This window comes from Drosophila navojoa, chromosome 3, assembly GCF_054131105.1.
Source record: "Drosophila navojoa isolate 15081-1374.11 chromosome 3, UAZ_NAV_1.0, whole genome shotgun sequence".
Classification (NCBI taxonomy): domain Eukaryota; kingdom Metazoa; phylum Arthropoda; class Insecta; order Diptera; family Drosophilidae; genus Drosophila; species Drosophila navojoa.
The window spans coordinates 21,785,699-21,812,494 of record NC_142891.1 but is presented as its reverse complement, the minus strand read 5'-3'; the positions used below and the strand labels follow the sequence as shown (position 1 = coordinate 21,812,494).

Here is a 26,796-nt window from a genome sequence, read left to right as displayed (position 1 = left end):
AAACTTGTTTGATTGAGTAAACTATTGGGGAGCAACCAAAGCGAATAGAAGGTAGCTCGTCGGCAATCGGTTCTTCTAAGAGTTTTTTCTCAGCGTCTGAGTGAGAGACCCTTTATTCGTCAAAAGGTCTTCAATTATTTGCGATATTTGCTCGCTTCATTTGCTCTTTCTCTTAAAACTCTGCATTTTACCCTGAAGTTCTATATATATTATAATTATTTAAAGATATTTCTACACCCTTGCAGTACTCAGATTGAAAGTCTCCTCTAATCCACTTACCTTTATAAGCAAACCAAATATATAAAAGTGTTTTCCACTTTAAATCTTTTGAGTGAATCTTTAAATTTTAACGCATCATAAACCAAGTGTATTTTCTGTATATTCTTTAATATTGTTTGCATTTTTTATATAAAACTTTAAGAGTGCAATAAAGTGCAGTGTTTTTTGTTTTCTTCTTACTTTCATTTCGCGCAGTTCTTTATGCACTGTTCTGTCATTTTCATGCAGCAAAATCTCATTATTTTTTTTTCTGTGGCTCCACAGCTTGCTCTGGCTTGACTACTATTCTTTGGGGTAGCAGTAGCAGTAGCTGCGCTCACCTAACCTAAACCTAGTGCCAAATGCATTCAATAGAAGCAGTCGACACTCCACTGGCTGCTCTATAGTCTGGGTGTTAGAAAGTGGTTCGTCGTTGGCCGCTTATCAACTTCATTTTGCTTTTCTTTTCTTAGCCACATAGAGAGCATAGCTCTGTATGTGTTGGTTGAGACAAAGCTTCTATATAATCTGGCAACTCGCGAAGTCTTGCAGCATATTCATTTCTTTTGCCATTTGCTTTATTTATTTTCCATGGGATTTATGTTTTTGGGTTATGGCGCTTGTCTTTGATGTTGCTATATATATTTTTCTCATTTTTATTTTCATCACTGCGCCGTTTTGTTCGCTTTTCCACAATTTTTTCATTATTTTTCATTTGCTGCCTCAGTTTGATAACGCTGCGCGCAGCTAGCTAGTTTTTTTTAAAGCCTTTTCAAATTCTATTATGCGACAGCTTTGCTGCTGACTAATGAAAAAATGGAAGACTGGCAAGAAAAAATACAAAAAATATAAGAACATGAAAATAAACCATAAAAGATGCCGTCTGCTCAGTTCTATGAAGACAAGCAGCGCGCTGGAGAGCAATTCACAAATGGGGTTTCTTCTTCTTCCTCTGCTTCTGCACTTTTCTTCTTCATCTTCTTTAATATAATTAGTTGGTGCTGTTTTGGTTGCGGCTTTGCCTAATTAAGTTGTAGACTTGGCATAGTTTTGACAATAGATTAGGGCAAAAAACGAAGGCAGACAAACGGTAGAGAATTTAAAGTTGAATTTTTTTTATACATTTTTTGAACACAAAAAGAATTTTAGGGAGTATGATCAATATTATAAAGTAAATATAATAAATGAGTAAATTAAAGTAAATAAATATAAAATACAAATTATATGCAATTATAATTATTGTACATAGATGTATTCTCCTATATTAATATGTAAGAGCTTATATTAATTTTATTTTTTTTATTATATTAATTTTATTAATATATTTAAATTAAATATGAAAATTCTTACTACTATTTTACTTACGTTACAAAAGCGCAAAGCCTTGAACAGTTACCAACATTATTTCCCAACAAATAATTCCTAGTTAATTATTTTAATGAATATACTCTCGAAATGCATTAGTTTCCAGACTCAGATATTCAATTTGCTGTAGTTTATTTTGTGGCTAAATGTGAAGATGAGCTATCGTAGGGAATCAATCGACGCTTGCAAGCTGCAAGACAGCTTATCTTAAAGCGCATTTCAATGGCTTCCAATGAATCTATAAGATAATTTTGTGGTCAGATGATGCTATTCAAGTAGTTGCAAGTTGACCACAAATGCAACGGCACATGGCTAAGCATCTTACAAGCAAGCAAGTAGTTTGGTCAAGTCTCATTCACACACACGCACACATACACACACACCTGCCACTGACAGCTGCCTCAATGGCTTGGCAGTTCACTAGCCCTTGCTGCTGGGCTGGTGTTGCAAGTATCTAAACTAGAATGTTTGTTTAGTATCTTTTACACTGTGCTGCACAGTTGTCTGAGAATAGCTGCTGCTGGCTCTCTTTCTCTTTGTCCCGCTCTCCCTCTCCCTCTTTATATATACATATATATATGGCTTGGGTGCTCTTTCATTCTTTCATTTGGTGCAGCTTGGATAACTGGTCTCGGACTGTTGTCTAGTCGTACGTTTGTGCATGCTTTGCATGCCACTCGACGAGCACAAACAGTGCCACAAACATAGTGAGCGCGAGAGAGAGGGAGAGAGATAGAGAGAGTGACGCCCCCGCCGCCCAGACAGGACTTGCTGTTTGTTGTATGACATATAAAAGTCAACTTGAATGCGCTGTGTAAATTTAGCCACCCAGCATTCACTGCTGCCTCTAAGCATCTGTGTGTGTGTGTTCTTTCTACACTGTTGCAACTTTAAGTAGTTGGGTGTGTGTTGGTGCCAAGGAAATGCTTGCATTTGAAAAGAATTTGCCTTTACAAGATTTTACTCTTTGCAATTTACACGCGCCGCGCACTTTTACCACTACACACGCACACAAACACCCATATACTTATATATATATTTATAGCAATACACAAGTGCATATGTATGTATGCGTATATAGTATATCATTCTGTGTACATGCATTTGCTGATATGCACAAGTATTGTATGCATTTGGCTTTTGTAAATGTTGCTTTCTTATTACATGGCATTATATCGTGTCGTAGATATGTATATGTATATATAGGTATGTACATAAAGTAGTTGCTTGCTGACGTTTGCTGTTCCTTGCAGGACGTTGTTTGCCTCACAGCAGCCAGCCAGCCTGCCAGGAAGTTATCTTCAGGAAACTACTGAAAGAGTAACAAACTGATTATTTCTTTTGCTTGCTTCCCATGGCGAGGCTTTTTCGCTTAATTAGCCAAAGTGAAAAAGAGATTGTATAACGGCTACTAAGAGATAATTAAATATTAAGCAAGGAATGTGGTGTAAAATGATATTTCCATCTGGCATAATGAGATTGAAATGATTTAAGTTAGGTGAGGTTCTATGTATGAGAGAATTTGCAGGGTTGAGATAAATGTATTAAAAATTTATTATACTGTTAGCATATCATTAAAATACTTATATAAGATTCTGAAATAATTTACCATAAATATATTTTGTCTGATATTTTTACAAGGCTTAAGCTTCCCATATCACATATCCCATATGTTTCTACCGCTTTATATATTTTCAATATTATTCGAAGTAGATTTCACACGCTACATAAATAAATCATGCTAAGCATTATCGAACTGCTATCTATCTATCTCTCTCTCTTCTTGGCCTCTCGAGTTCATAATATTCCATCAATTGAAGGCCTTCACTCAAATGCCTTTCATTGCCTGATTTGCCAGATATATTGCTGCTGCTCGAAACCAAAGACAGCATCATTCAAAAATCTCTCAAAATGTTGACCATTAAACTCTGGCTCTCTGTGTGCCTGTAGGGACTGCCAACTGCGGCTGCTGGTGCTGTTGGCATTCAGTGTCAGGTTTCTATGGCTCAAGTGTTTGCATTTTACAACCACACACTTGCAGGCACTCTCACACACACACAGACAGCAGCTGGTGTGTGTGTGTGTGTGTGTTTTATACGTTTTGTGTTTGTGCGTTGGCATTTTGTAGAAGAGGTTCTAGCACCAGCTTAAGTGAAATGTAGCTGACCTAAGCTACAAAATAAACACAAATGCAATGCAAACACATGCACACACTTGTGATAAAAAGCAGCGCACGTAGGCAAGTTAAAGGACAATGAGAAACGCAAATGTCAGTGCACAGTGAAAGAGAAAGAAAGTATGCAAACTACGACAATTTATGTGTACTATATATATACATGTATGTATGTGTGTGTGTGTTTTATTTGTTTGTAATGATTGTCAAGGTCGCCGTCACAGCACAACCATCTTTAACTAATAACATAACGTTGTTTTTTTCGGCGTTTATTTGTACTAATCCAATTTGCAATTTGCCTCCCAACTTCTCCCTCAGGCAAGTAAACAATAAACAGGGCAAATATAGCTAAGCAGAAGACAAAGAGACAGTGCAAAAGCAAGAAAGAGAAGAGATAAAAGAAACTCCATTGAACAATAATAACAACAATAGAAGAAATCTCTGATCGCAGTAAAAAATATCTATCCTTCTATACAAATAAAGAAAACAACAACAATCAAACGGGAAGCGGCACAAAAAAGTAAAGAGCATAAAAATATTGCGTGGAATTTACAAAATATTGGAGGGCGTAAGAGAATTCAATAGAGGCATTTAGCAACCACAGCAAGAGTGTGCCAGGTATATATATATATATATATATACCCAACCATATATATATATATATATATATCTCACCTGCATATATAATCATTTATATATATATAAATACTCAAAGCTAGAGAGCTCTCGGCGAAGCAGAGCAGGCACCGCAATTGGTTAACAAGAGGATCATGCTCAGCTCTCTGGACGCGCTGGCTGGTAAAATAGCCAAAGCGACGCCGGGCACCGGCGCCGTGACGGCCAATGCCACAGGCAATAAGCCAACAAATAATGCACACCATCCGGCGCATCAGCATCATCATGGTACACGGCACCAGCTGGACTATGACTATTCAGCTGTTGAGATCGAACCACCTGCCGAACAATTGGCCAATTCGCCGCGCAGCGAACGTGAAAGATTGCAGCAGGCGCAGCATGCTTACGAACAGCAGGCGCAAGCGGAGCTAGAGTTCGGGCTGGCCGATGTGGATACGAAAAGCTGTTTAACACTGTTAACGCATCGACGTAGCAGCCAAAATGTGCACCTGCTCAATCATAGTGCACAGGCGGGCAAATCGAGTAACGGTCATGCGCCTGTCAGACATCAGCAGCAGCATTATCATCATCCCTATCAGCGACCGTTGCGGCCAGTCTCACCTGCGGTGCAGCAGCAGCATCAGCAACAACAGCAACAGCAGCAACAACAACAGCAGCAGCAGCAGCAGCAACAACAGCAACAATCACAGCAACATAGTCCGCAGACGCAGCAACAGCAGCAATCGCCATATCAGCAACAATTAACACATTTGGCCGCGCTGCAGGATCATCATCAGGAACTGCTGCAATCACAGCAGGAACTGTTCCACAAACAGCTGATCAACTTGCAACAGCAACAGGAAAGAGAACGTCAGGCTGCCGTTAATTATAATGATAGCTGCAACAGCGACCACGACTCACAGCATGAGTTCAAAATTTGCCTGAGGGATAGGTGAGTGTCTGACACGCCCACAGACTACAAATAAAACCAATAAAACCAAAATATAAAGAAACACAATTATATATGTCCATCCAATATCCCCATTCACTCTGCTGCACTTTAAGTTGTCGTCTCCCACGCCCTTTGCTAATTAGTAACCTTTTTAATAAGCCATAAGCAACGTGTCTCGCTCTCTCCCTCTGACTCCATGCTGTTTGTGTTGTTTTCTATTTATTGCAGACATTGCATGCTTGCAAGTGCTTCACTCACATTAAAAAACAGAGAAAAAAATTGTTTTAAAAACAAACTTAATTCATTAACTAAAATCAACAAGCAGGGGCTGGTGAGGGCGTTGCGGCTGCCTGTTGTTTCGCCATACAGTAAAAATGCATTTATACAAATATATGCATGTATGCGTGTGTAGTCAGTGAGTTGCATGCTATACACATGACTGAGCAGGTGTATAAAGTGCACTCACATTTCCCCAGGTACTGCTTGTATCTAAAGGGAGTCGACTTGCAATCAAAAAGCAATTCGAATAGCTCATTCATTAGCTAAAACATTTATTAGCTGTTAATTTCTATTTAAATATTCTTGCTGTATAAGAAATTTTGCTGTGAGGTAGAACAGGGCTTTATATAATATTTTGTGTATGGTATATTAAATCACATTAATTCATTTTGAATATACAATTTAATTCAAAACTGATTTATAATTTTACCATTATTTCTATTATTTTATGGTCTTAAATATCACTTGAATTTATATTTCACAAAGACAGTGGTCTCATTTTGTTCCCCTAAGTGCTTCCTTCAGTTAAGCAGCTCAAATCCAAATAGCATTGCAAATATTTCATGTGTTTTCAATAGCTCAGCGTTCAAATGATTTAATACAATTTAAATGACATTGTTTGACTGTGAGTTAAATGCTTCAATGTTAACAGTAAATAAATTTTGCAGTTAAATGCTGCATAGCTTTTATTTATGAGTTAAGCTTCCATTGGATTTCTGTAGTAAATCAATGATGATTATTAATTACACACACACACACACACGAATACATAAAGACATGCTTAAGCTCGAAGTTGCAGTTGATAAGATAGATTTCACATTGTTTGATATTTATAAATTACATTTAATACATACAACATATTTTATAAAACTGATTTATTAATTTAAAATATTTATATTTATTTTTTTAAATTTAAATATATTTATATTTATTTACCTAACATTTTTCAAAAATTTCCTTTGTAAATATTTATGCAAAAATTCAGTGAAATTATCAAATATTTATATAAATTTGAGTTTATATAATTTGAAATCTTTAAACTTCTCTAATATATTATAAATAATTCGTTAAAAAATAATTATAAAAAATTAACAAATGAATTTTTCATTTTAAGCACACATTAACATTTTAAATGAATCTTCGCTAACAAACACTTGTTGAATATATTCAATACATGGAATGCTCTCAATATTCCATTCAATCATTCAATCGAGTATCTACAAATCTTGCTGTATTCTGTCATGTTTTGTTGTGCTCTGAATGTAAACACAAAAGAGAAATGCTAAAAAACAAGGTAAAAACGCCCAAAAGCAAAACAGGAAACGCCTCAAAGCATGCAACAAAATTTTGTGTGACTCGAAACAGTTGTAATTTGTTGGCTTTGCCTGGGCTCAAAGTAACAAACCAAAATGTGACACAACAAAACAACAACAACAATAACAGCAACAACTAAGTGAAATTCACGTGACAAATTGCTGCTGGGCAAATGTTGTAACAACGTCTCAAGCAATGAAATAAGAAGAGAGGGAGACAATATGAGAAGAGTGAGTTAGTAGGAGATGGCAAGCAAACAAAGCCTGTGACATGCAGACACGCACACCCACTCACACACTCATGACATTTAACTTTATTATACCTACACATGTTTGTTTGTGCATTTTATTACAATGACTCTTAACTAATTTAATGTATAATAACATTTGACATATTGTTTTTCGTGTTTCGCTTTTATTTGTGGCTGTGTATATCTGTGTGTCTATGTGTGTACAATCCTTTAGCTTTATGAGTACCAAGGTGAGGTAGTTGTCCTTGTATAGCTGTTGCCTTCGCTAGGTTTTTTTCACACATGCAAATATTTTTGGTTGATTGGGCGTAGGCGACGCTTTGACTTTTGCGCACCTAAAGCAATTACACTGAGAAAAATCTGTGTATATATATTAAATGAAATTTCAAATACTCTATATTTATAAAAATGGTCTTGTATTTTATTACTAATAGTAAAATAAGGGAAAAATTCATAAAAAATCGATAAAAAAAAAACGAATTTTTTTAAAGTTAACAAATGTATATATTTTTAGATTTATTTTCCACTCCTTATTTATTTTTTATTTAATTTTTTCATTTCGTCTTTCTCCCAGTGTACTTTACCCACGTCTCGTTTATTTATTGCACTGAAAACGCAAAACTTTTCATTTATTTTTATGCACAAGATAAAAATGTTCAGAGCTGCGCGCAGGCAAATGCAAATACAAATGCCACATATGACATTTTTATTGTTTATTGCCTTTAGGTTTTTGTTGCAATTTGCTGTTGACATTTGCGTGCTTGAGCCTTTGTGAGAAATGTCGAGCTAAGCGTTCATTGACTTTAAAGCGCGTGCCGTAATGCAATTAGCCTTAAAAAAAAAAAAATAGAGAAAAGTCACCCGTGTCTCGGGGCTATCGAAATCAGTGAGAAACGAGGGATTCGCATGTGACGAGGCCAACAGCCAATTAGTTAGCAATACCGAAAGGGACAGCAAATGCAGATAGACAGAGAGAGCGAGAATAAATTACGAGCTGATGACACAGATAGGAGGCACAGACTGACTATCCATAATAATTACGTGAAATTTCTATTTACCAAGCGCCACGGCACGATACAAAATGAGAGGCGTCCAGAGGCCTTGGGGGAATTTTTAGGGAAAGTGAAAGCCCGTCAGGCAGTGACAAAAGCGTCATCAAAATAACAACAAATGCATAGAAAAAGCAGCAACAATAAACACACATGAACAAACACTTGAAGGTAAACAAAAAGTGGATGGTTTTTCATTTATTAAAGTGGCTAGAAATGTGGCACAGGAGAGAGGAAGAGAGAGTGGATGCGGGTGGTTGTAAGCGGAGCTCTGGACACGTAGGCGAGCAAACATTGTGAATAGAAATTGTTGGGGGTGCATTTATTTGCATATGAGAATGATGTGTGTATGTTCGAGCGTATGTGTGTGTTCATGCGAGAGGCTTAGCCATAGCTAAATTCATACACTAATATATGCTGCAATGAATTCCATGTTGATATGTGTATGGTAAATGTGTAGAGATGTCATTAATAGCTGTGGCTTAATGTTAGGTGGAGTTGATGAGTTGGAGTTATGAGATCGTTGATTAAAGCTAAGAATGGGCCTGATATTGATCGAGTTCTTATATATGTTTATTGCTGACTTTTTGCAACGGTCGTAATTTATTGTTATTTAGAAAATATAAAAGTGGTAGCTATAGAAAAAGAAGTATATAGAATATTAATAAATACATAAAATTACAGAGTAAGAGAATAAAAAAAAAAAAATACTATTTGAAAAAATATATTAAATTTATCTAAAAAAAATTTTTTTATAAATATTAAAATATATTATTTAACTGAATAAAGTATAAATGTGGTATCTATAGAAAAACTAGTATATAGAATACTAATAAATACATAAAATTACAGAGTAAGAGAATAAAGAAAAAATATATATATTTGAAATAATATATTAAGTTTATCGAAAAAAAAACCTTTTTTTGTATATATTAAAATATATTATATAACTAAATTTTGTATATTAATAAATTTAACTATTAAATATATGTTTTTTTTTAGGAATTTGACCTGCAAATATTAATTATCAATATACACTATTAGATTTCCACAAAGCTTCACAGTCTGCTCATCTCAATATTATTGTCTTTGATTCATATTCAACTCACAGCGAATATGCCCTTTGTGAGTTAGAGCAACAGTCAGATACGTTTGCATATAAATATTGCTCTGCTCATCCGAAGAAATGCCAACCCTCAGCTTAGTTGAGTGCTTGGCGCCTTTTGGCTTTGGCTTTGCATTCTCTATTATGCATGCGAATGCAACAAGAACAACAGCCACACAGCACCCACTGAGTGCTGCTAACAAACCCACACACACACACACACACACACATGCTCGCGCACACCTGTACAGGCAACCTACATATACATAGAGAAACTGCAACAGCTGCTGCTGTGTTGCATTTCAATTTCAATTGTTGCAGCTGCAACCTTCGCTTTAAGTTGCTTTTGTTATAGTTTTTTCTTTTTGACCCTTGCCCAAGCTAATTTGGCAGCGAGCATATTTTCATGGCTAAACTAAGTTTTTACTTGCCTGAAAATATTCAACAGCATATTTTTATCTGAGCAAAACTGATGCATTTATAATATTATTTTTAGGAAAATTTTTAACATAACTCAGCCCGGTTTTTGCATAGATTTTCGACACATTTATATACACATATATATATTAGCTAAACATATGTATGTGCTATGCATCTTTATTATATTCTAAAAATTTCATATGCATAAATGCAGGAACATATATATATGTATATATATATATTTTTTTCTATTTATATGTGTGTGAGGGGCGTGTCTATTTTGCATACGCATTCATTGTTCAAAGCTATTTGCAAAATTTGTTATTTAAATAGAATAGAAATAGCAAATAAGCATAAAAAAAATTTACGACAGTTGCATATAAATCACATGCATGAGCAAACTTTGAATGAGCCACATGTTTTTTTCTTTTTATTTTTTGACGTATACGTAATATTTTCTGCAACTAACATATATTTTTGTTCGTTATTTTTCGATAAAGAAAATGAAATGCGATATGTATTAGCTTGTTTGTTGTTAGAAAATATGAAAATATTTATGGGCATGTCCTGGAATAATATGCTAATGGCTATAATCAATGTTTATATAAAGAGATTTTTAACATGTGAACATGTTTTAGACAGATCTAACAGCTCTTATACAACAAATAGATGTTTAATATGAAAACATGCTCTGAACAGATGTAAAAGCTCTGTATTTTCTGCTAGTAACTTTTGTTATAAATTTCATATTTTCCATATTTGATTTGCTTGGCTAAATTTGTTTGTGGTGCGTGTAGAAAATTGCATGCTAAGCAAAACAGACCGCAACATAAATAAAAGCGAAAACAAATAATGCTTACAAAGTGCCGAAAATCTAGTTAAGCAAAAGCGGAAAGAAAATGGGGGAAACAGAAAAAAAAAAAATAGCTGCCACAGAAACCAAAAACTAGCAAAGTTCATTTCCACACCAAAATCAATGAACCAAGCGGCGGCGACGGCACACACACACACACACACACAGCAGAGCCAACTGAGACACAGACAGGGCAAAGCTTGTTGGGGTGGGTCTAGCCTGGGGGTAGTAGGAGCCACTGAAAATGGGTAACAGCTTTGCAGCTTTTGTTTTGCCATTGCGGCGAATAAAGAGGGTCGCTGCCAGAAAGAGGGAGAGAGGGAGAGACAGTGTGAGGTTTCGGGGCTGGCAGACCCTTCCTCTGATGGCTGCTATAGTCAGCCAACTGTAGCCGAGAGGAGACCGCAACGCAGTTACAAAAACACACACACAGACACACACGCGCACAGCCAAACACTTGCAAAAGCAGCTAAAGGGTAGCCGAACAAAACTAACCGCAATTTTCGAGGCGCTTGCATGCAATAGAAATAGAAATAAGAAAAACCAAAAAAAGAAATTGTAAAAAATGAGTTGAAGAAAAAAATGCTATGGGACAGACAGTGTGAGGGTTGGCGGATGGACAGTGAGAGGGAAGGAAAGAGGGAGATAAACTATAGGAGAGCAAACGGTGCCGGTGCTGCTTATTTTATTAATGCTTCATGCTGTTTTCACTTTTTGCACAAACTTTTATTTGTTTTTTAATACATATACACATTTTTATTGCTCTATGCAAACATTTATATTTTGTATATGTATATGTATGTGTTTTTATTTACATTATGTGGCCAGAGAGGGCTTGCCTGGGCCAGCCAACTGTTGGGCGTCAAATTTTCTTGCCACAGCATTAAAGTTCAAGAATTGAGATGGGTATATAAATATTTTTATATGCATTATATATTTAAGGTATATTTTATTTATTTGTATTTAAAGCGATCTAGTACATGAAAAGCTTGAAATATGAAATTATATAATATTTAAATTACGAAATCATTTTATTTTAATTCTATTCATATTGTGTTTGACTTTCACATCAGAGTTCTTTAAGGCATATAATTATTATTATTATTATTTTTTTTAACTAAATTATTTGATATATTGACAAATATATATTTTTAACATTGATAAACGTGAAATACAAATTCAATATTTTTTAAAATTATAATTAATGTATAAATGAATACATTAATTTATATTCAGATTTCTTGAATTTCTATAGACATCACAGCCAGCTTTATTATAAATAGTTAAATGCTTCAAGTCCCTTTAAGCTATTAAAAATCAAATATAATATTGTTCTTATATCACATTAGTCGTAAAATTTTTTAGTCACACACAATCTTTGTTGAGCTCCTTTTGGCTGCCAGTTCTATGGGGTAATATACCCTGCCTATTAGCCGTCCCTCTCTTGTTTCTCTAGTTTATGTTTACTTTTTTATTTCTTATAGTTTTTTACTTTGCTTTTTTGGCCATTCAGAAACCGCAGCATCGACTCTTTATGTCGACTGCCTTTTGGCATTTCGTGCACTAATTTTGGGGTCGTGTAGTTGGGGCCAGGAAACGGTTTTAGTTATTGGTTTGCTGTGTTCGACACTCGAAGGTTCATCGATATGGAAGAAAAAACTTTGCAGACCGCTGCGAGGGTTGCCACAGCAAAAGTGTGCATGTGCATGTGTGTGTGTGTGTGTGTGTGATTAATACTTTTGGTCAGACATTAAGCCGAAAACTCGGGCTGTGTTTTATTTGAACAGCCGAGCCATTTCATTTTCTATGCATGTGTGTGTGTGTGTGCTTGGGCTCTTTCATTTTATTTTGTACGAACCTTAAGGACACTTGAGTAATGATGGAACAGACCAAGCAGCAGCAGACCGTGCGTCTCTCCCTTACCCACCTCGTCTCGCTCCGCCTGCCCACAAATTTGCGGCGCATTCTCGACCCTGTTTGAAGCTCCATTGCAAAAGTGCTGACATGTTATTTGTGCAGTTAACGAGCTGAGTTATTTTGCGGGCACAAACCGCACTTGAAAAAACGGACAGGCACAGAAAAATAAAAGAATTTGTAAAAAATATATATATATAATGGTCGCTGGGCATAAAAGGCAACTGGCTGGCGTTCGACTCCGTCCATTGATTTTCACTTTTGTGCTTAACAAATTAAATGTATTTTCCTGGGCTCGAACGAAGCCCCATTCTCTCCATCAATGGTTGTTTGTTTATGCGATTGCCGCTCATTAAAATCGAATTGCAATATTTATGCGATTGCCCCAGACTCAATTTTATACATACATAGATGTGTATGTATATAATCGAAATTAACATTTGCACACGTTTTCGGCTTTATTTATTTGTTGCGACTGCATAATTTAGTATGTGGCTACCATTAGCCCCTCAATTAGCTACGGACATTAAATGATAATGCTCTCTGGCAGGTAATAGCTGTTCAATGTGTGGAAACGTTGCTCTGTGGGGCAGTCAGAAGCTGATTGTTTGTGTTTGCATTCTTATATGTGGTTTACCTTCTTTAATTCAATATTTAAATTATGATGAACTTTTTTTCAGTAATTATAATTATAAATTAATTCTTCTTTTATTTAACAAATTTTTGTTTGCTCTATTTTTCTTAACATAATTTAAATAATCCAATCAATCCGCTTCGATTCAACATTCAGCAAAGCAAACTTATATGGAATCAGTTTTCTGTATATCTAACTCTTATTCGGGTTTCCTTTTCCATGCTCATACTTACAAACAAATTAAAATTAACCACCTTAAAATAGCCTCTCAATCAAATTTTAACGCTATTTTGAGCCTCCACTTTAAATATGAATGAAATGTGAAAGCACTGAGAGGGAAATCTGATTCACTCACGCTATGCCATTCGTCTTTCACCCCCTGCAAGCCACACTCTATCGTCTGTCGCTTGTCAACAATTTCATAAATTAAAACGACGCCAAGAAAAAACAAAAAATAAAATACCAGAAAACAGAGTAGCAAATGCAGAAAATATGTTGCCAAACGAACGTCAAAAGAGTTGCTGATATTTTGTTCTCTTTTCTTTTAGTACCTTGCTTCGTTTTTCATTGCCAGCAGAGTGGAAGCTCGAAAACAATAAAACCTGAAACGTAAAACAATTGCCGAGGTCGTCGTTTGTTGTTTCCCTTTTCTTTTTTCTTTTTTGGCTGTTTTGTTATTACCTTGGAGATTAATTAATTGCAATGCACAAAAATATGCTACAAGGTTTAGGGCGAGGAGTCTCCACTGCTCCAACAAGCTCTGTCAGTCATTTCCGGTCGTTTCCTGCGCCTGCATTTATGAAAGCGCCAACAGACTCAAAACAGGAGAAAAAATAAAATATAAATATAAATAAACAACAAAACTCGAACAACAGGATGATAATTTTCAGGCTCGTTTCGATGGTTGGGTAGCCCTGGCTCTGGCTAGCCGCCTCCTGTGCCTTTTGTTTATGGCTCCTTCTTTTATAAAGTGGAAAATTGCAGACTGCATTGTTTGTTATTTATTGCCATTTTGATATGAAAACCTTCTCTTCTATTTTTTGTTTTTTTTTTATGCAAGAAATCCTCCACCAATGCTGGTTCGAACGGGAAGGTATTGACTCATTTTATGGGGGTCTTGTGTGCGCCTATTTGGGCTGTCATAAAAGGCTGAACTAATGATTTGTTTTTTTTTTTTTGTGCCCTGGCTCATCAATATCAAGTGGCTGACAATGACAGGGCCTCGAGCAATAAATAGTTGAGCATTACCATTAATGATTAACATGAAACTGTGAGAAATTTCCATTGATTGGGTCTATTTTTATATGGGTTTTATCGATGCTCCCATGTTTATTTTCGTTTGCCTACGTAATTATGTTTACTTGGCTAATTTATGGCAAAGTCAATAATGTTCTGCTTAAGATTTATTTCTGTAAGAAATATTTTGAGAACCTAATTACAATGTTTAATTAGTTATATTCGAGCTTCTTATTATTTATAAATATAAAATGACACATTAATTTTTACTATCATAAATAATTTAATAATTATAATAAATAATAAAGTTTTAGATTATTCCATAAATGGAATTAATGTTTTCTAGATTATCCCTTTTTATTTTAATGAAAATATATTTTATACATGATTTATTTTCAAATATATATATATATTTTTTTTTGCTCCACCTTTTTACTTAAATCTAATCCGCTTTTTATTATCCGCCTTTCATTTCATTTCACATTTCAACATATTATCCGCCATGCTAACTCAATCAGTATTGTAAAATGCTCAAAAAAAAGAAAAACAACCTTCCACATATCCGTACGTCCGCTGCTCCACCGCCCACTCCGTTTAGCCTGTCAACCCTTCTTAGCATTGAAATCAATTTGACAAAAGCCACATAAATTTAAATAAATTGCGGCCACATAAATTTAGACATGAACTTACGAGCTATAGGAAGAAAAAACACAGAGTTAGAAGAGACGAGGGCCAACAAAAGATTGAGAGTGAGAAGAAACGCTTTATAAAGCAAAATACAAATAAACTTACTGGCGACGACTCAACTAACAAAACAAACACAAAGGGTAAACGAGAAAACTAAAATGGAGAAAGAGTTCCAAAAGCCGCTGAGTAGCAGCAAGAGTGAGTGAGTGAGTTAGTGAGTGAGATAGGTACATATACTGAGTGGGTGGGGAGATGAGGCTGTGTAAACGTAAAATACAGTTACTTCTGCTGGTGATTCGTCTGCTGCTGCTTCGCTTTTCGCTCTGCTACTTCAACACCCGCTGACCGTTCGGATAACTAACGAAAATAGAAACAACAAATACAATTTAAGCCGAGAAAATCAAAATGAAGCATAAACAAACAAACGCAGAGCCAAGCGCCAGCCAACAACTGCGAAAAGTAAATGGAGCCAATAATAGAAAGAGAGAGAGAGAAGAAAGCATACACACGTAAGAAGATTGCAGATATATACAGACATATATACATATACAGAGTAGGTGAAAGGGTAGGTGAGAGAAGGAAGTTGACTTGGGTTGTTCGGAGTGAGGTCAGAATACAAGTTGGCAGACCAAACAGGAAAGTGTATTAATGAAAAGAAATCGAAACCGATTGCTGTAGCCAAATATATGAACAAACACACACACAAGCGTCTATAAAAATATAAACTGAGAGAAAAATTGGCTAGAAGTGTTTTATAATATGAGAAAGCTAAAAAAAATATTAGAAATAATATTAAAAAAAAAATAAAAAATAAGTAAAATAATAAAAATAATAAAAAATAAATAAAATAATAAATATAATAAAAAATAAATAAATAAATTCATACAGATATTTACAATAAAAATAATGATAAAAAAATGTATATATGAAAATATCAAAAATATATAAAGAATGAAATTTTCAAATCAAAAAATAAATAATAATAAATATAACAATAATGTATAAGTTTAAAAAATATATGAATAATTTTGATTATAATATAAAAAGAAGTCTATCCATTTCATAATTTTAAATAAGTTAATTAAAAAAAAATAAATAAATATGAAATAATTATCAATATTAAATTTAGACTTAAATACTAAAATGATAAAATATCATATTAAACTTATCATTTTTCTGATAATGTTCATAGAAAGAAAATTAAATATCTACACCCTTTTTCACTCAGTGTACTTTGTCTGAGTTGTAGGCAGCACGATAAGCAGCAGAGCAGCGCAAAAAAAAGAGAGAAGCTTCCACCCGATGGGGCCAGCATAAATGAATGCTAAACAGGCGTTGGCCAGCAGCTGAACGTAAACAAAACCTCTAGCCAAAGCCAACCCCAAGGGAATCGACTGGCTGTGCTGGCTGCCTGGCTGGTCTGGTTGGGCTGGGGCTGCGTACTAGCCAGCACAAAAAGGCTTTTCATAATATTTTTAGACATTTGACTTTTGATTGAGCGCATTACACGGTCTCAGCCGCCGTCGCAGCCTGCCTCTCGAGCCTCCACGGGCCGGGCTGACTGGTTTGGCTTACAATTTGACTGCCGCAATTTATTTGGGCTGTGTTCCGGCCCGCCCACTTGTCGACCATCTCGTTGGCAACTGGCAAATCAGCTGGGCTAAGCATTGAACGCTATAAAATTAGATTGTCTTGGGCTTATGGCATAGATTTGGGCTAGTACTGTGGATTGTGTTGGATTGCCACGGCGTTTTTATTGAAAATCTTAGTCAAACATCTAAACGGCGGTGTTTTATTACCTGTTTGTGTTCTTGCTTTGCCATCCTCCCCCATGTAGTTGCCGTTGTTCCCATTACTATTGTGTGGCATATTTAGCACGTGTTTTACATTTGAGATCAGGCTCGGATATAAATGTTTATTTCCGCAACTGGCGAGGGTAATGCCAAAAGTGGTTTATGCCTATTGGTAATCTTGAACTGTAGAGGGATATTTGGTAATACCTTGTAGATATTGAGAGGGGGCATCAATAGTGTTGGAGTTTGCTGAGGATAAACATGGGAAATGAGCTGGGGTGATATATGAACTGATTGGGGCTTAGGAATTTTGTCGTAATATAACTATAACATAACTCTGTTAACTTTTATTAAGAATAACTAAATTTTATTAAATTTTATTCTTTTTATTTATTCAGACATTTTATTCAATTCTTTACAATTTTAGCTAAGCAATGCCCATATCTTACTTCAAAGTATTTTTAATGAAGAAATCTGTTCTCAATTGAATTTTTTCTTCGCTTTTTCAACATTCGCTCTGGCGAAATGTTTATTTAAAGAAATTAAGTCTTGTTAAACATTTCGACCAGACAGCAGCCAGCTGTTGTTTGGCCTCCACTGACAGTTTGAGTTGGAGTCTTCAAATTTGTGAGCAGAGCCCCAGCCCCCCTGTGCTGTGTTGTTGTGCTGCCCCAATCTTTTGCACAAGTTCATACAACATCTGGTTGCTGTCTGAAGCTAAATCAAAATTCAACTTTTGGCAAGCCGAAAAGAAAAGAAAGCAAAAGTGACAGACGCTCGCTAATTTTCAGCTTTGCTTTATGAAAACGCCGAGAGAAGGGAGAATGATGGAGAAGTGGGTGAGTGGGAGATGTGTGGGGGAACGTAAATGCAAGACTTTAAAAAATGTTTGCTTGTTTTTATTTATTTAATATTACGACGACGTCGTCGTCGTCGTCTTTGACGTTGCTTCGTGTTCCCGCTGACTGGCTTCCTTCCGCTTAGCTCATTAAACACACAGAGAAAAATAAAAGGAAAACGCAAAAAAAAAGGCAGCGGCTCAACTTTTTGCTCTTTAATTCTCCCGCCCCATTTGCCGTGCTCCGTTTGTCTGCAGCAGACATAACTCTCTGGCAGTGTCTTTGGCATTTGTATTCTGCTTTTCATTGCCTTCCACCGAAATGTGAAATGTTTTCCTCTTCGCGAGTCATTGAAGGGCACTCGAGGGAGTTTATGGCAACCCGAAAAGATTTCGCTCCCACTCCCACCCACCCTCGACGTCGTCGTCTTCGTCTTCGCTGTGCATTAATATTTGCCGTGTTTATGCCGTGGCTGCATAATTTTATTTGCTTGCTTAAAAAAGAATTAAAAGCGGTTTTCCCTTCTTTTTTTGTTGGGGTTCTGCCTTTTATTTTGTATTTTTGAAATTTATTTTTTAATGCGCTAAATCGCTTTTATGTGCCTTTGCTGGCAATTTGTGCACATTGCGCATACGCAGCGTGTGCGCCTGGCATTTTTTTATTTTGTGGGTCGCTTGCTTGTCTGTGAAGTGCCTGTAAAATGTGCCCGAAAGTCTTAGCAATTGTTGACATTAACATTTTGGTTATATGGCTCTTGTGCGTGAAGTAAAAAGGCAATTTGCGGCTGGCAGCTGCAATGTTAGAAATATGAATAGATGTGTGCGAAAGCATTAATATTATATTATTGTTGATATATAAGCATGCTTGAGGGTTTCTTAAGATGATTTTATTGTTTGTGAAAGTTCTTGTTATGCTATGTTTGTTCATTTCACAATTATTGTCTATTGTAATTTCAACTCAGCGCACAGCTGACACTTGCACAAAGCGCAACATTAGTTGGTTTGCAGCAGCTGCTGCGCAGTGTCTCTCACCTGTTTGCCGCTTTAAAGACAAAGACTGAGTTGCCAATCGCAGGTGCAGCGAAGCGGCAAATGCAGCAACACCACGACACGACTTGACAACAACAACAGCAACAGCAGCGGCGAGCTCAACACGCGCAACGTATATCATTTCCGGGCAAATGCGTTTGCAAAATGGCTGACAACTGGAGAGTGTGGGGAATGGTGGCGTGGGGTACAAACTAGACATAAACAGTCAGCCACATAGAATTTAACCCCCATGCCCCGGTCGTGCCCCAGCCTTAAAGCTGTCATTCTTTGCTGCACGCACAGACAACACACAGGAGCGCTAAAAACGAAAATTGCATTCGAAATTCCATGCCTAGACGCTGACAGGCGTCGTCTGGGCCCAGCCAAAGTATCGTTAGCAACATTTATGGCAGCTGCTGCCACTGCTACTGTTGCTGCTTCGAGTGCTGCAGCTAATAGACGGCGCAAACCAAACCAACTGCATAGCTCACCCGCCCTTCCCTCCCCCCATTAAGTTACTCGAGCCAGTCGAGTCGAGTGGAGTCGAGTCGAGTCGAGTCGCGTCATTCCGTCCATCAAACATCTGCAACCCGCGCTCAGCAATCAGCGACTCATTTGAATGGCTCACCTCACGCCAACACGCTTGCGTCGCACGCCCTCTCTCACTCCTCTCATATGCCTGTCAAAATGTCGTCTGGTTGGTCTGTGTGAATTAGCAGCTGCTTGCAATTATGGGCTAAGGCTTAAGCCAACGGCTAAGAGGCGTGGCCAGCTGAAGTGGCGCTGCGCTGCTGACTCGTCAACAATGTCAACACCTTTGCTGCCAAAAAAGTTTTTAGCCAGTGTGTGTGAGAGGTGGAAGCCGACAGTAAACGTGACTGCAAGTTGATGAACTGTTGAATACCCTGCAATGACTGACTGAATGTCTAATACAAATTTTAACCAATTAGTTAGAAACACTATTTTCTTTTATATTTTTTTAAAATATACATATAAATATTCTATTTATCAAGTATATATATATTTTAATTATAATTTGGTATTTAATAGCTTTATTTTGATATTTTTCAATATGCACATACATACATACATATGTTATTGATCTTAAAGCACTTAAGCGAACTATAAGGATTTTAAATCATGGTGGTCTTTCTTATATGCTGCTATATCACAGAATTTACTCAGAAATAATAATTAATATTTTATATAGAGTAAACTTAGTTTTTATCATAATGTTTTTTTTTTTTTTTTTTTTTTTTTTTTTTTTTTTTTTTGTATTGTAAAAAGTTCTTTTAGTATTCTATGCATACAAAACTTGTATATTATTCATTTATATTTAACACACTGAACATGATATATGATACATGTTATTTATTACATATACATCATATACATATATATAATTGTAATAAAATATATCAAGCTACTTTTACTTCATGCCAACAATCAATCTCTTTGCTACTGCTTCACTCACCTTTGAATTAACTCAAGTAGAAAATCTTGCCTAGTTATTCATGCCGCTTCACGTTCCATTCACTTGGTAACTCTGCATATCCTTTGGGCTGTCAGGTCGCGCCATGCCCATTGTTGTGCTGGTAATTGTTGTTGTTAGCAATTTCCGTTGCAACATTTTAGGCTGGCGCTTGCCAGGTTGTCTGTCGACGCCGCTGACGTCGGCAATGGCCCTACACAGAACTGGGCTAATTGGCTGGGAGTTTGTGCATTTTTAATTGAAAATCAATAGGGCTGAAGTGCCATCGCAGCTGGAGCCAGTCTCTCTCTCTCCCTTTCTCTCGCTCTCTCTCCCCTTCTCTTTCTGTGCTTGTTTTGTGTGTGCTTAAGCGAACGCTCTGCATCAGGCAATGGCTTGGCAACGCCTTTGATAAATGGACCAGGAGGCGCAGCTTTTGTTACTCCTAGCCGAAAAATTGCCAAAAATCTATTGCCTACATTTGAGCGCCTCCTAGAAAATTTAAATGCCGTCTTCTGCTGCAGCTTAAATAGTTTTCCTATGCAAAAAATAAAACTGCCGAAAAATCAAGGTGAACTTTTTAATAGCTTTGTTGCATTAACTCTGCCTGGGCAAGCGCTTACAGCATTTTCAACACTTTTAGCCCAGCTCAAAGAATGTTTTAATTAAATCAAAAAAGCGAAAAAAGGAGCAGAGAGAGTATAAAAAAAAATCAGAAAATGAAAACCCTTCGGTGCCAGAGCTCAAGCTGGAAACTAGCTGCAACAGTTTTTGGAGCTCACGTGAAAACTTTGCGCACAAAATTCATTAAAAATTTAATTTTCGCTCAACAAGTTTAAAATATGCAACTGAAGCCAGACGAGGTGAGCCCAGATGATACATATGTATATATAATATATATATCTATGTATAGAAACTCTTTAAATGAAGGCACGTGCAGCATTTGCACTTTACTAATAAGCCAACTGCTCTTTTCTTCATCACCTATTTTGACTGCCCCGCCCTTCAGTCGTCTACTGTTTGTGCTCATTTTCTGATGAATTTATAGGTGCTTAAAAGGGGTTAAAGTTTTGTCTAAGGCTAAAGCTTTAACTTCACGCCAGCCTTCGCAGAATTTCTATGTCAAAGTATGTTTAGAGTTGCTACCGACGAGGCCAAGCACCGCTGCACAGTCAACTGTTTGAGATACCCTGTAGCAGACAGCAGCAGGAGAAGGGCATGATAGGTAGAAAGGATATAGACGAGTTTTTAATGCTCAATTTATGGAGCTCAATAAAAAAGAAATAGTAATAATAACGAAATGTATGTACAACAAAATTAATTTTAAAAACACAATTTAATAACAAAAATAATAAAAATAAATTAATTCGTAAATAAAAAATTGATCATTGAATAAATATAAACAATAAAAATAAAATAAAAACTAAATAGATAAATGAACAAATAAAAATTAAATTGATTATCAATCAAGCGGATTTAAAGAAAAAATAATAATAATAATGATATATAAGAATAAATAAATAAATTAATAAAAAAAAATTAATTTAAAAAAAAATAATAAAAACAATAAATAAATACAAAAATATTTACACAAACAAAAAATAAAATAAATTAATGCATAAGCACATATGAAGAAAATGAATAAACGAAGCAGATATTCTCAAAAATTTGCATTTACTTGTAAAACAAACACATAAATGTTGAGATGCATTCAAAATACTTATATTCTACTTCAACTTCAAGCATATTTCTGCCGTTACAGGGTGTCTGCCAGATCAAACCACCCCATTTTGGTGCTATCTCAGTTGCTTGTTCTTGCTTTGGCTGTCGCTGTCGCTGTCGCCGACGCCGGCGTTGCGCAGCGAGGCATGCACACGGTTTACATTAGGCTAAGTAGCGCCGCACATGCCGAAACGCCCGCCCCACCCCCTTCTCTCAGACGCAGCCAAACACTAAACCCGAACCACAATAATCAGCCCCTGAGCAAAGCTCTCGGGCGCGCCTACCTAGGGATATGCCTGAACTGAAACTCAAGCGGCGACGACGCTGCCTAGCCATAACGCGTTGATAAGCTAAAAGGCTAAGCGAGCGCACACATATGCAGGCGAAACTTGGCTAGGTGTGTATGTGTGCATGTGTGTGTGTGTGTGTGTGTGTGTGTGTGAGTGCTTGCATAAAAAAGGCAAAAAATGAACTGTCTAAAATGCCAAAACAACGCTGATAAGCGAGTCAGTCGCTTGCCCTGTGCGTTGCTCCCAAAAAAGAAAAAAACACACACACATATACACTTAACATATTTCGTTTGCTCATGCTGGGGTTGTTGCTGCCCCGACCCCCTCCTACGCCCTGCACAAAAGGGGTGTTGTCTATAAAAATTTATGTCTAACCGGGCAAATGCCGCAGCTCTTGGTTTAATGGTGTGAATTATATTAAGCGACGCGTTGCCAACAACAATTGTGTAAGAGTGAGGGAGAGAGAGAGAGAGGGAGTGAGAATGAGGGAGTGTGTGAGTGAGCGAGAGTGTGATTGTGTATGTTAGACGAGACAGCTGCGTTAAGGGGCATGCACTGATGGCTCGCCTGATATGTCTGTGTGTGTGTGTGCCAAGCCAACGCACACACATTAAATGCTGTTTACGTGTGCGCGTGTGTGTTGGTGTTAGTGTATCTGTGTGTGTGTGTGTGTTTGCTTCGCTGATTTGTTTTTATCGCAGCTCCCGAGAGGCATCAATTATGCTGTTCGGGTTTTTTGGCCCCGTTGTTACTGAGAGCAGCAGCGTTTAATGGAAAATAACGGCGACGCTCTCGCAACCCTTTCAAGGGAAAGGTCCTTCAGCTCAATGTAAAAGGATTTAAATATAATGGCACGCTAGCGAGCTCACTGATTGTCTGGGTTTTCATGTTAAGAGTATAATAATTTTGTTTTTGGTTTTAATTTTATGTTTATAAAACAAATTTTTTAATATATAAATTTTATTTTATTGCATTATAAAAAAATGTTATAAAATTCTTGACAAAAAAAAATCTAATATTTTGTAAATTCTGTTAAGCAAATGCATTTAATTTAACATTTATTTAAATACATTTGAAATCTGTATTTAAATTCTTCAATATTGAAATATACATAAAATATTTAGCTTCTCTTTTATGCCTCTTATCCTGGCAGCTGTGCCCCCGCCTCTACTTACATTAACCTAGTTTCCATTTATGCACATGCCTGAACACCTGCACTAGATTAGCCGCGGCCGTTGAGGGGAGACTTTTCGCATTTCTGTTTTACTTTTTAAGTTGATCTATGCCACGCCCCAAACCACAACTAACACGCCCCTAAATAAGCCGAAGCGAGTCAAGTGCGTGGCAAGTTTCCTAATTACACGCGTGTGTGTGTGCGTGTGCAAACGCTCTCTTGACATATTTTTTTTGTTGGTTTTTAGCCAACTCACACACACACACACATACACACATGTAAAGTTAAAGTCAAACATGGTTAGCTGCAGCTGTGCAACACCTCTAGTAGAGATAGGTATAGAGGTTTTTGGCCTGGCACTCTGACCACTTTTAGCCACATTTTATTTAATCCTCGAGTGAAATTACTTGGCCTGGTACTTATTTGTTGTTTGTATGGCATCATTTGTGGCCAAGCCGCGCCTCCCGCCCTCCCAGCCAAGTAGTCTGTGTAGCACTTTAATTACATTTTACACGCAAAAAGAATAAAGAGAGAATTATTTGTGGCTCACAGAACAGTAAAAGAGAAAAGTTTGCTTTCATAAAGCAGCTGAAAAAGCCGAAATGAGAAAAAAGAATCCTTTTCAAATGCATTTAGCCATGCCAGCTCTGTCAATGCGGGTGTGTGGGAGTTCGTGTGTGAGTATGTGTGTGTGATTTTTTGTTTTTTTGTTCTAGCTAACCCAAATAATCCGCTTGATGTGATAATTAAACCAGTTATTTTTTCGCTTTATATTGGGCGCACTGAGCAAATGAGTTTTTAGACAAGTTTATGCAAAATTGAATTTTTTATTTATTTATTTTTTTTCGATATGTAGGTTAAGTTTGACAAGCGTTTTATATTATAAAAGTAAAAATATTTTTTTTATATATACATAGATAAATTCCTTGAATATTGGCTAGATATGAAAAGTTTATATAAAGTAATTATAAAAACAAATTAAAAAAAATTAAAATAAGTAATAAAAAATATGATTATTTTTATAAAAATATTGGCAATCGTGTAAATATATTAATATATTATTTTACAATTAATTTTTAATATTTTATAATCAATTAGGCTTTCAAAAATGTATTAAACTCTAGAAATTTAAGCTTCAACTGTTAATTTAATTATACAAATTATTCATATAGAAGCTTATACTATATAATAATAAAAAACTTAAGTAAAAATATAATAAAATGCTTTACAAAAGCTATTAAAATTGTCAGTATTCAAATTTGTTTCCAAAAATTAATGAAACTGACGAAATTTTAGCCTCAACTCCTAATTTATTTATTAGTATTTGTGTATTTCTGCATATAAAATTATTTTTAAAGTCCCTGGGGCATAATTTTCTCGCTAAAAATCTTGGGTGAACCAAAAGTATTTATGTTTTTTAATATATGTTTTAATTTATAGTCTAAAGATTCAAGTGCTCGACACCTTTACTAGCTGTGCCTGTAATCAATTTGTTCTTTAAAGTTTCTTTTAGAAACCGTAGAAACCGTCTCACCTTAGCTACACTTAGACTTCAGTTCTCATTTAAAGAGCCTGCCCACAGAAGTATGCAATAGTAAATGCTCAACTGCTGCGCTGCGTCGCATTGCAGACGTAATCAACAGGCGCTCATGCCACCCAAACACTTAAAACAAGCAACAGCCAAAGGAACAACAATAATGCAAGCATAATTACAGCTACACACACATACACACACACGCACACTCGCACAGGCGAGCAGAGTTGGCAAGTGCAGCCACAACAACAATTAAAACAACCGAGTTGCCATTTTTGAAGTGAATGCGAATGGCAAAGAAAGGAAGGAGTCGTTCGTCCTGCAATGAGCGGGACGGACAGGCGAAAGGACGATGACGAGAGTGAACTCATAATCATAATCATGTGCTTCCTACGTTTTGTTAATTGTTCTGCGTTGCTCTATTGTGGGCGTGGCCTCTTTATTTTGCCATTCATTGTGGCCGAGCCAAGCCTGGCCTGTGCAAGGACATGCATTCAATTTGACGAAAAAAAAAAACAACCAAAAAACAAAAATAGGGAAAGGAAGAGAACAGAAGCAAAAGCAAAAGAATTTTAGTGTGTTTGCATTTCTTGTTGTTGTTTGCTCCTTTGTTTCGACATAATTATCATCAGCTGTGTCCTTCGTGCAGCTGCACTTGATGCCTTTTAATTGTTTGCCCGCCCCGCTTGTCATAATCATAATTCTTAATGATGCTGCCACAAAGGGGTAGCGTCGTCTTACTACTATAGTTTGCCCATTGTCTGGAGTAGATGTATTTGTGTGTGTGTATGTATATATATATATATATATGTATGTCTGCATCAGGTGGCCATCAATGAAACTAATTTGCAAGGCAGCCAGCATATTTTATCACAGCTGCAGCCTCTAAACACAGACGACAATTAAAATGACCATAAAAGTGCGCAGCAAGGAATAATATACAAACACACAAACACACACACACACACACGTACATACAAACAGCAAATAAATGTGGCTGAAGACATTTGGCTGGGCATTGTCTTTGCCCCCACCCCTGCCCCCTCTTGCCTTCATAATTTCTGTCTGCTCGTTTTATTGTCTAGCACAAAATTAGGCAACGCTTCGTGTCTCGCCTCCCCTACTCGCCTCCCCTTGGTCTCATGTGCCTTTGCGGTTCTTGAAATGTGACAATTAAAATTTCCAGTTCTCTGTTGGCTTTGCTGTTGTTGCCCCATTTTGTTGCTGCCAATTGCAACACTGTTGCATGCTTCGCAGCCATCGAGCTATTCAAATGAACTTTTGTTGCTCTCTTGATGGCCTTAAATTGTGCTCGTAACATCGAAATTTTATACATATTTCAGTTGATATATATATACATATGTATATAATTCACATTTTATTGATCAACTTTGGCTTTAAGATTTATATTTTGACTAAGAATTTAAATGATTTGCAGTTGAAATTTATATTTAATTTTTACTGAATATTTTTACATGCTACAACTTAGTATCTATTTTTAAATAACTTACGGTAGATTGTCAGGGCGAAATGCAGTAAACTTATACTGATTCTTAGGTATAAAAAATAATATAAATAAAAAGAAAATTTAGTATATTTTTTATGTCATTTTCCACGCCATTCTTATCAGATTTAGCTACATTCCTCCAGCTCTGTTCAAGCTCCATTGTTAAAAATATTTCAAAATATAATTTTAATATATCTAGCACGCTGACATGTTTACAACATTTATTTGCGCCGTATTTAATACACGAGGCCGAGTCGAAAAAAAAAAGAAAGAAAAATGTGATACGCTTGAGAAAATTAAAAAGTAAAATGTGAGAAAGCAAACGAAAATCATG

At 36.2% G+C, this 26,796-nt stretch overlaps 1 protein-coding gene across 4 annotated transcripts in view; it reads left to right on the top strand.

The window, feature by feature from the left end:
* The first annotated feature begins 4,507 nt into the window (after positions 1–4,507).
* bru1 (bruno 1) overlaps positions 4,508–26,796 on the top strand; it is a 90,488-nt gene continuing 68,199 nt past the window's right edge. For 3 of the 4 annotated variants that reach the window (XR_016196403.1, XM_089257398.1, XM_089257397.1), the window contains exon 1: positions 4,508–5,363. Coding sequence is in view for 3 of the 4 variants with exons in the window: in XM_089257398.1 (XP_089113524.1) it covers positions 4,567–5,363 (797 nt within the window). In the remaining variant the exon portion in view is untranslated. The remainder of the gene's footprint in view (positions 5,364–26,796) is intronic. The other variant, XM_089257399.1, reaches the window with a different exon arrangement.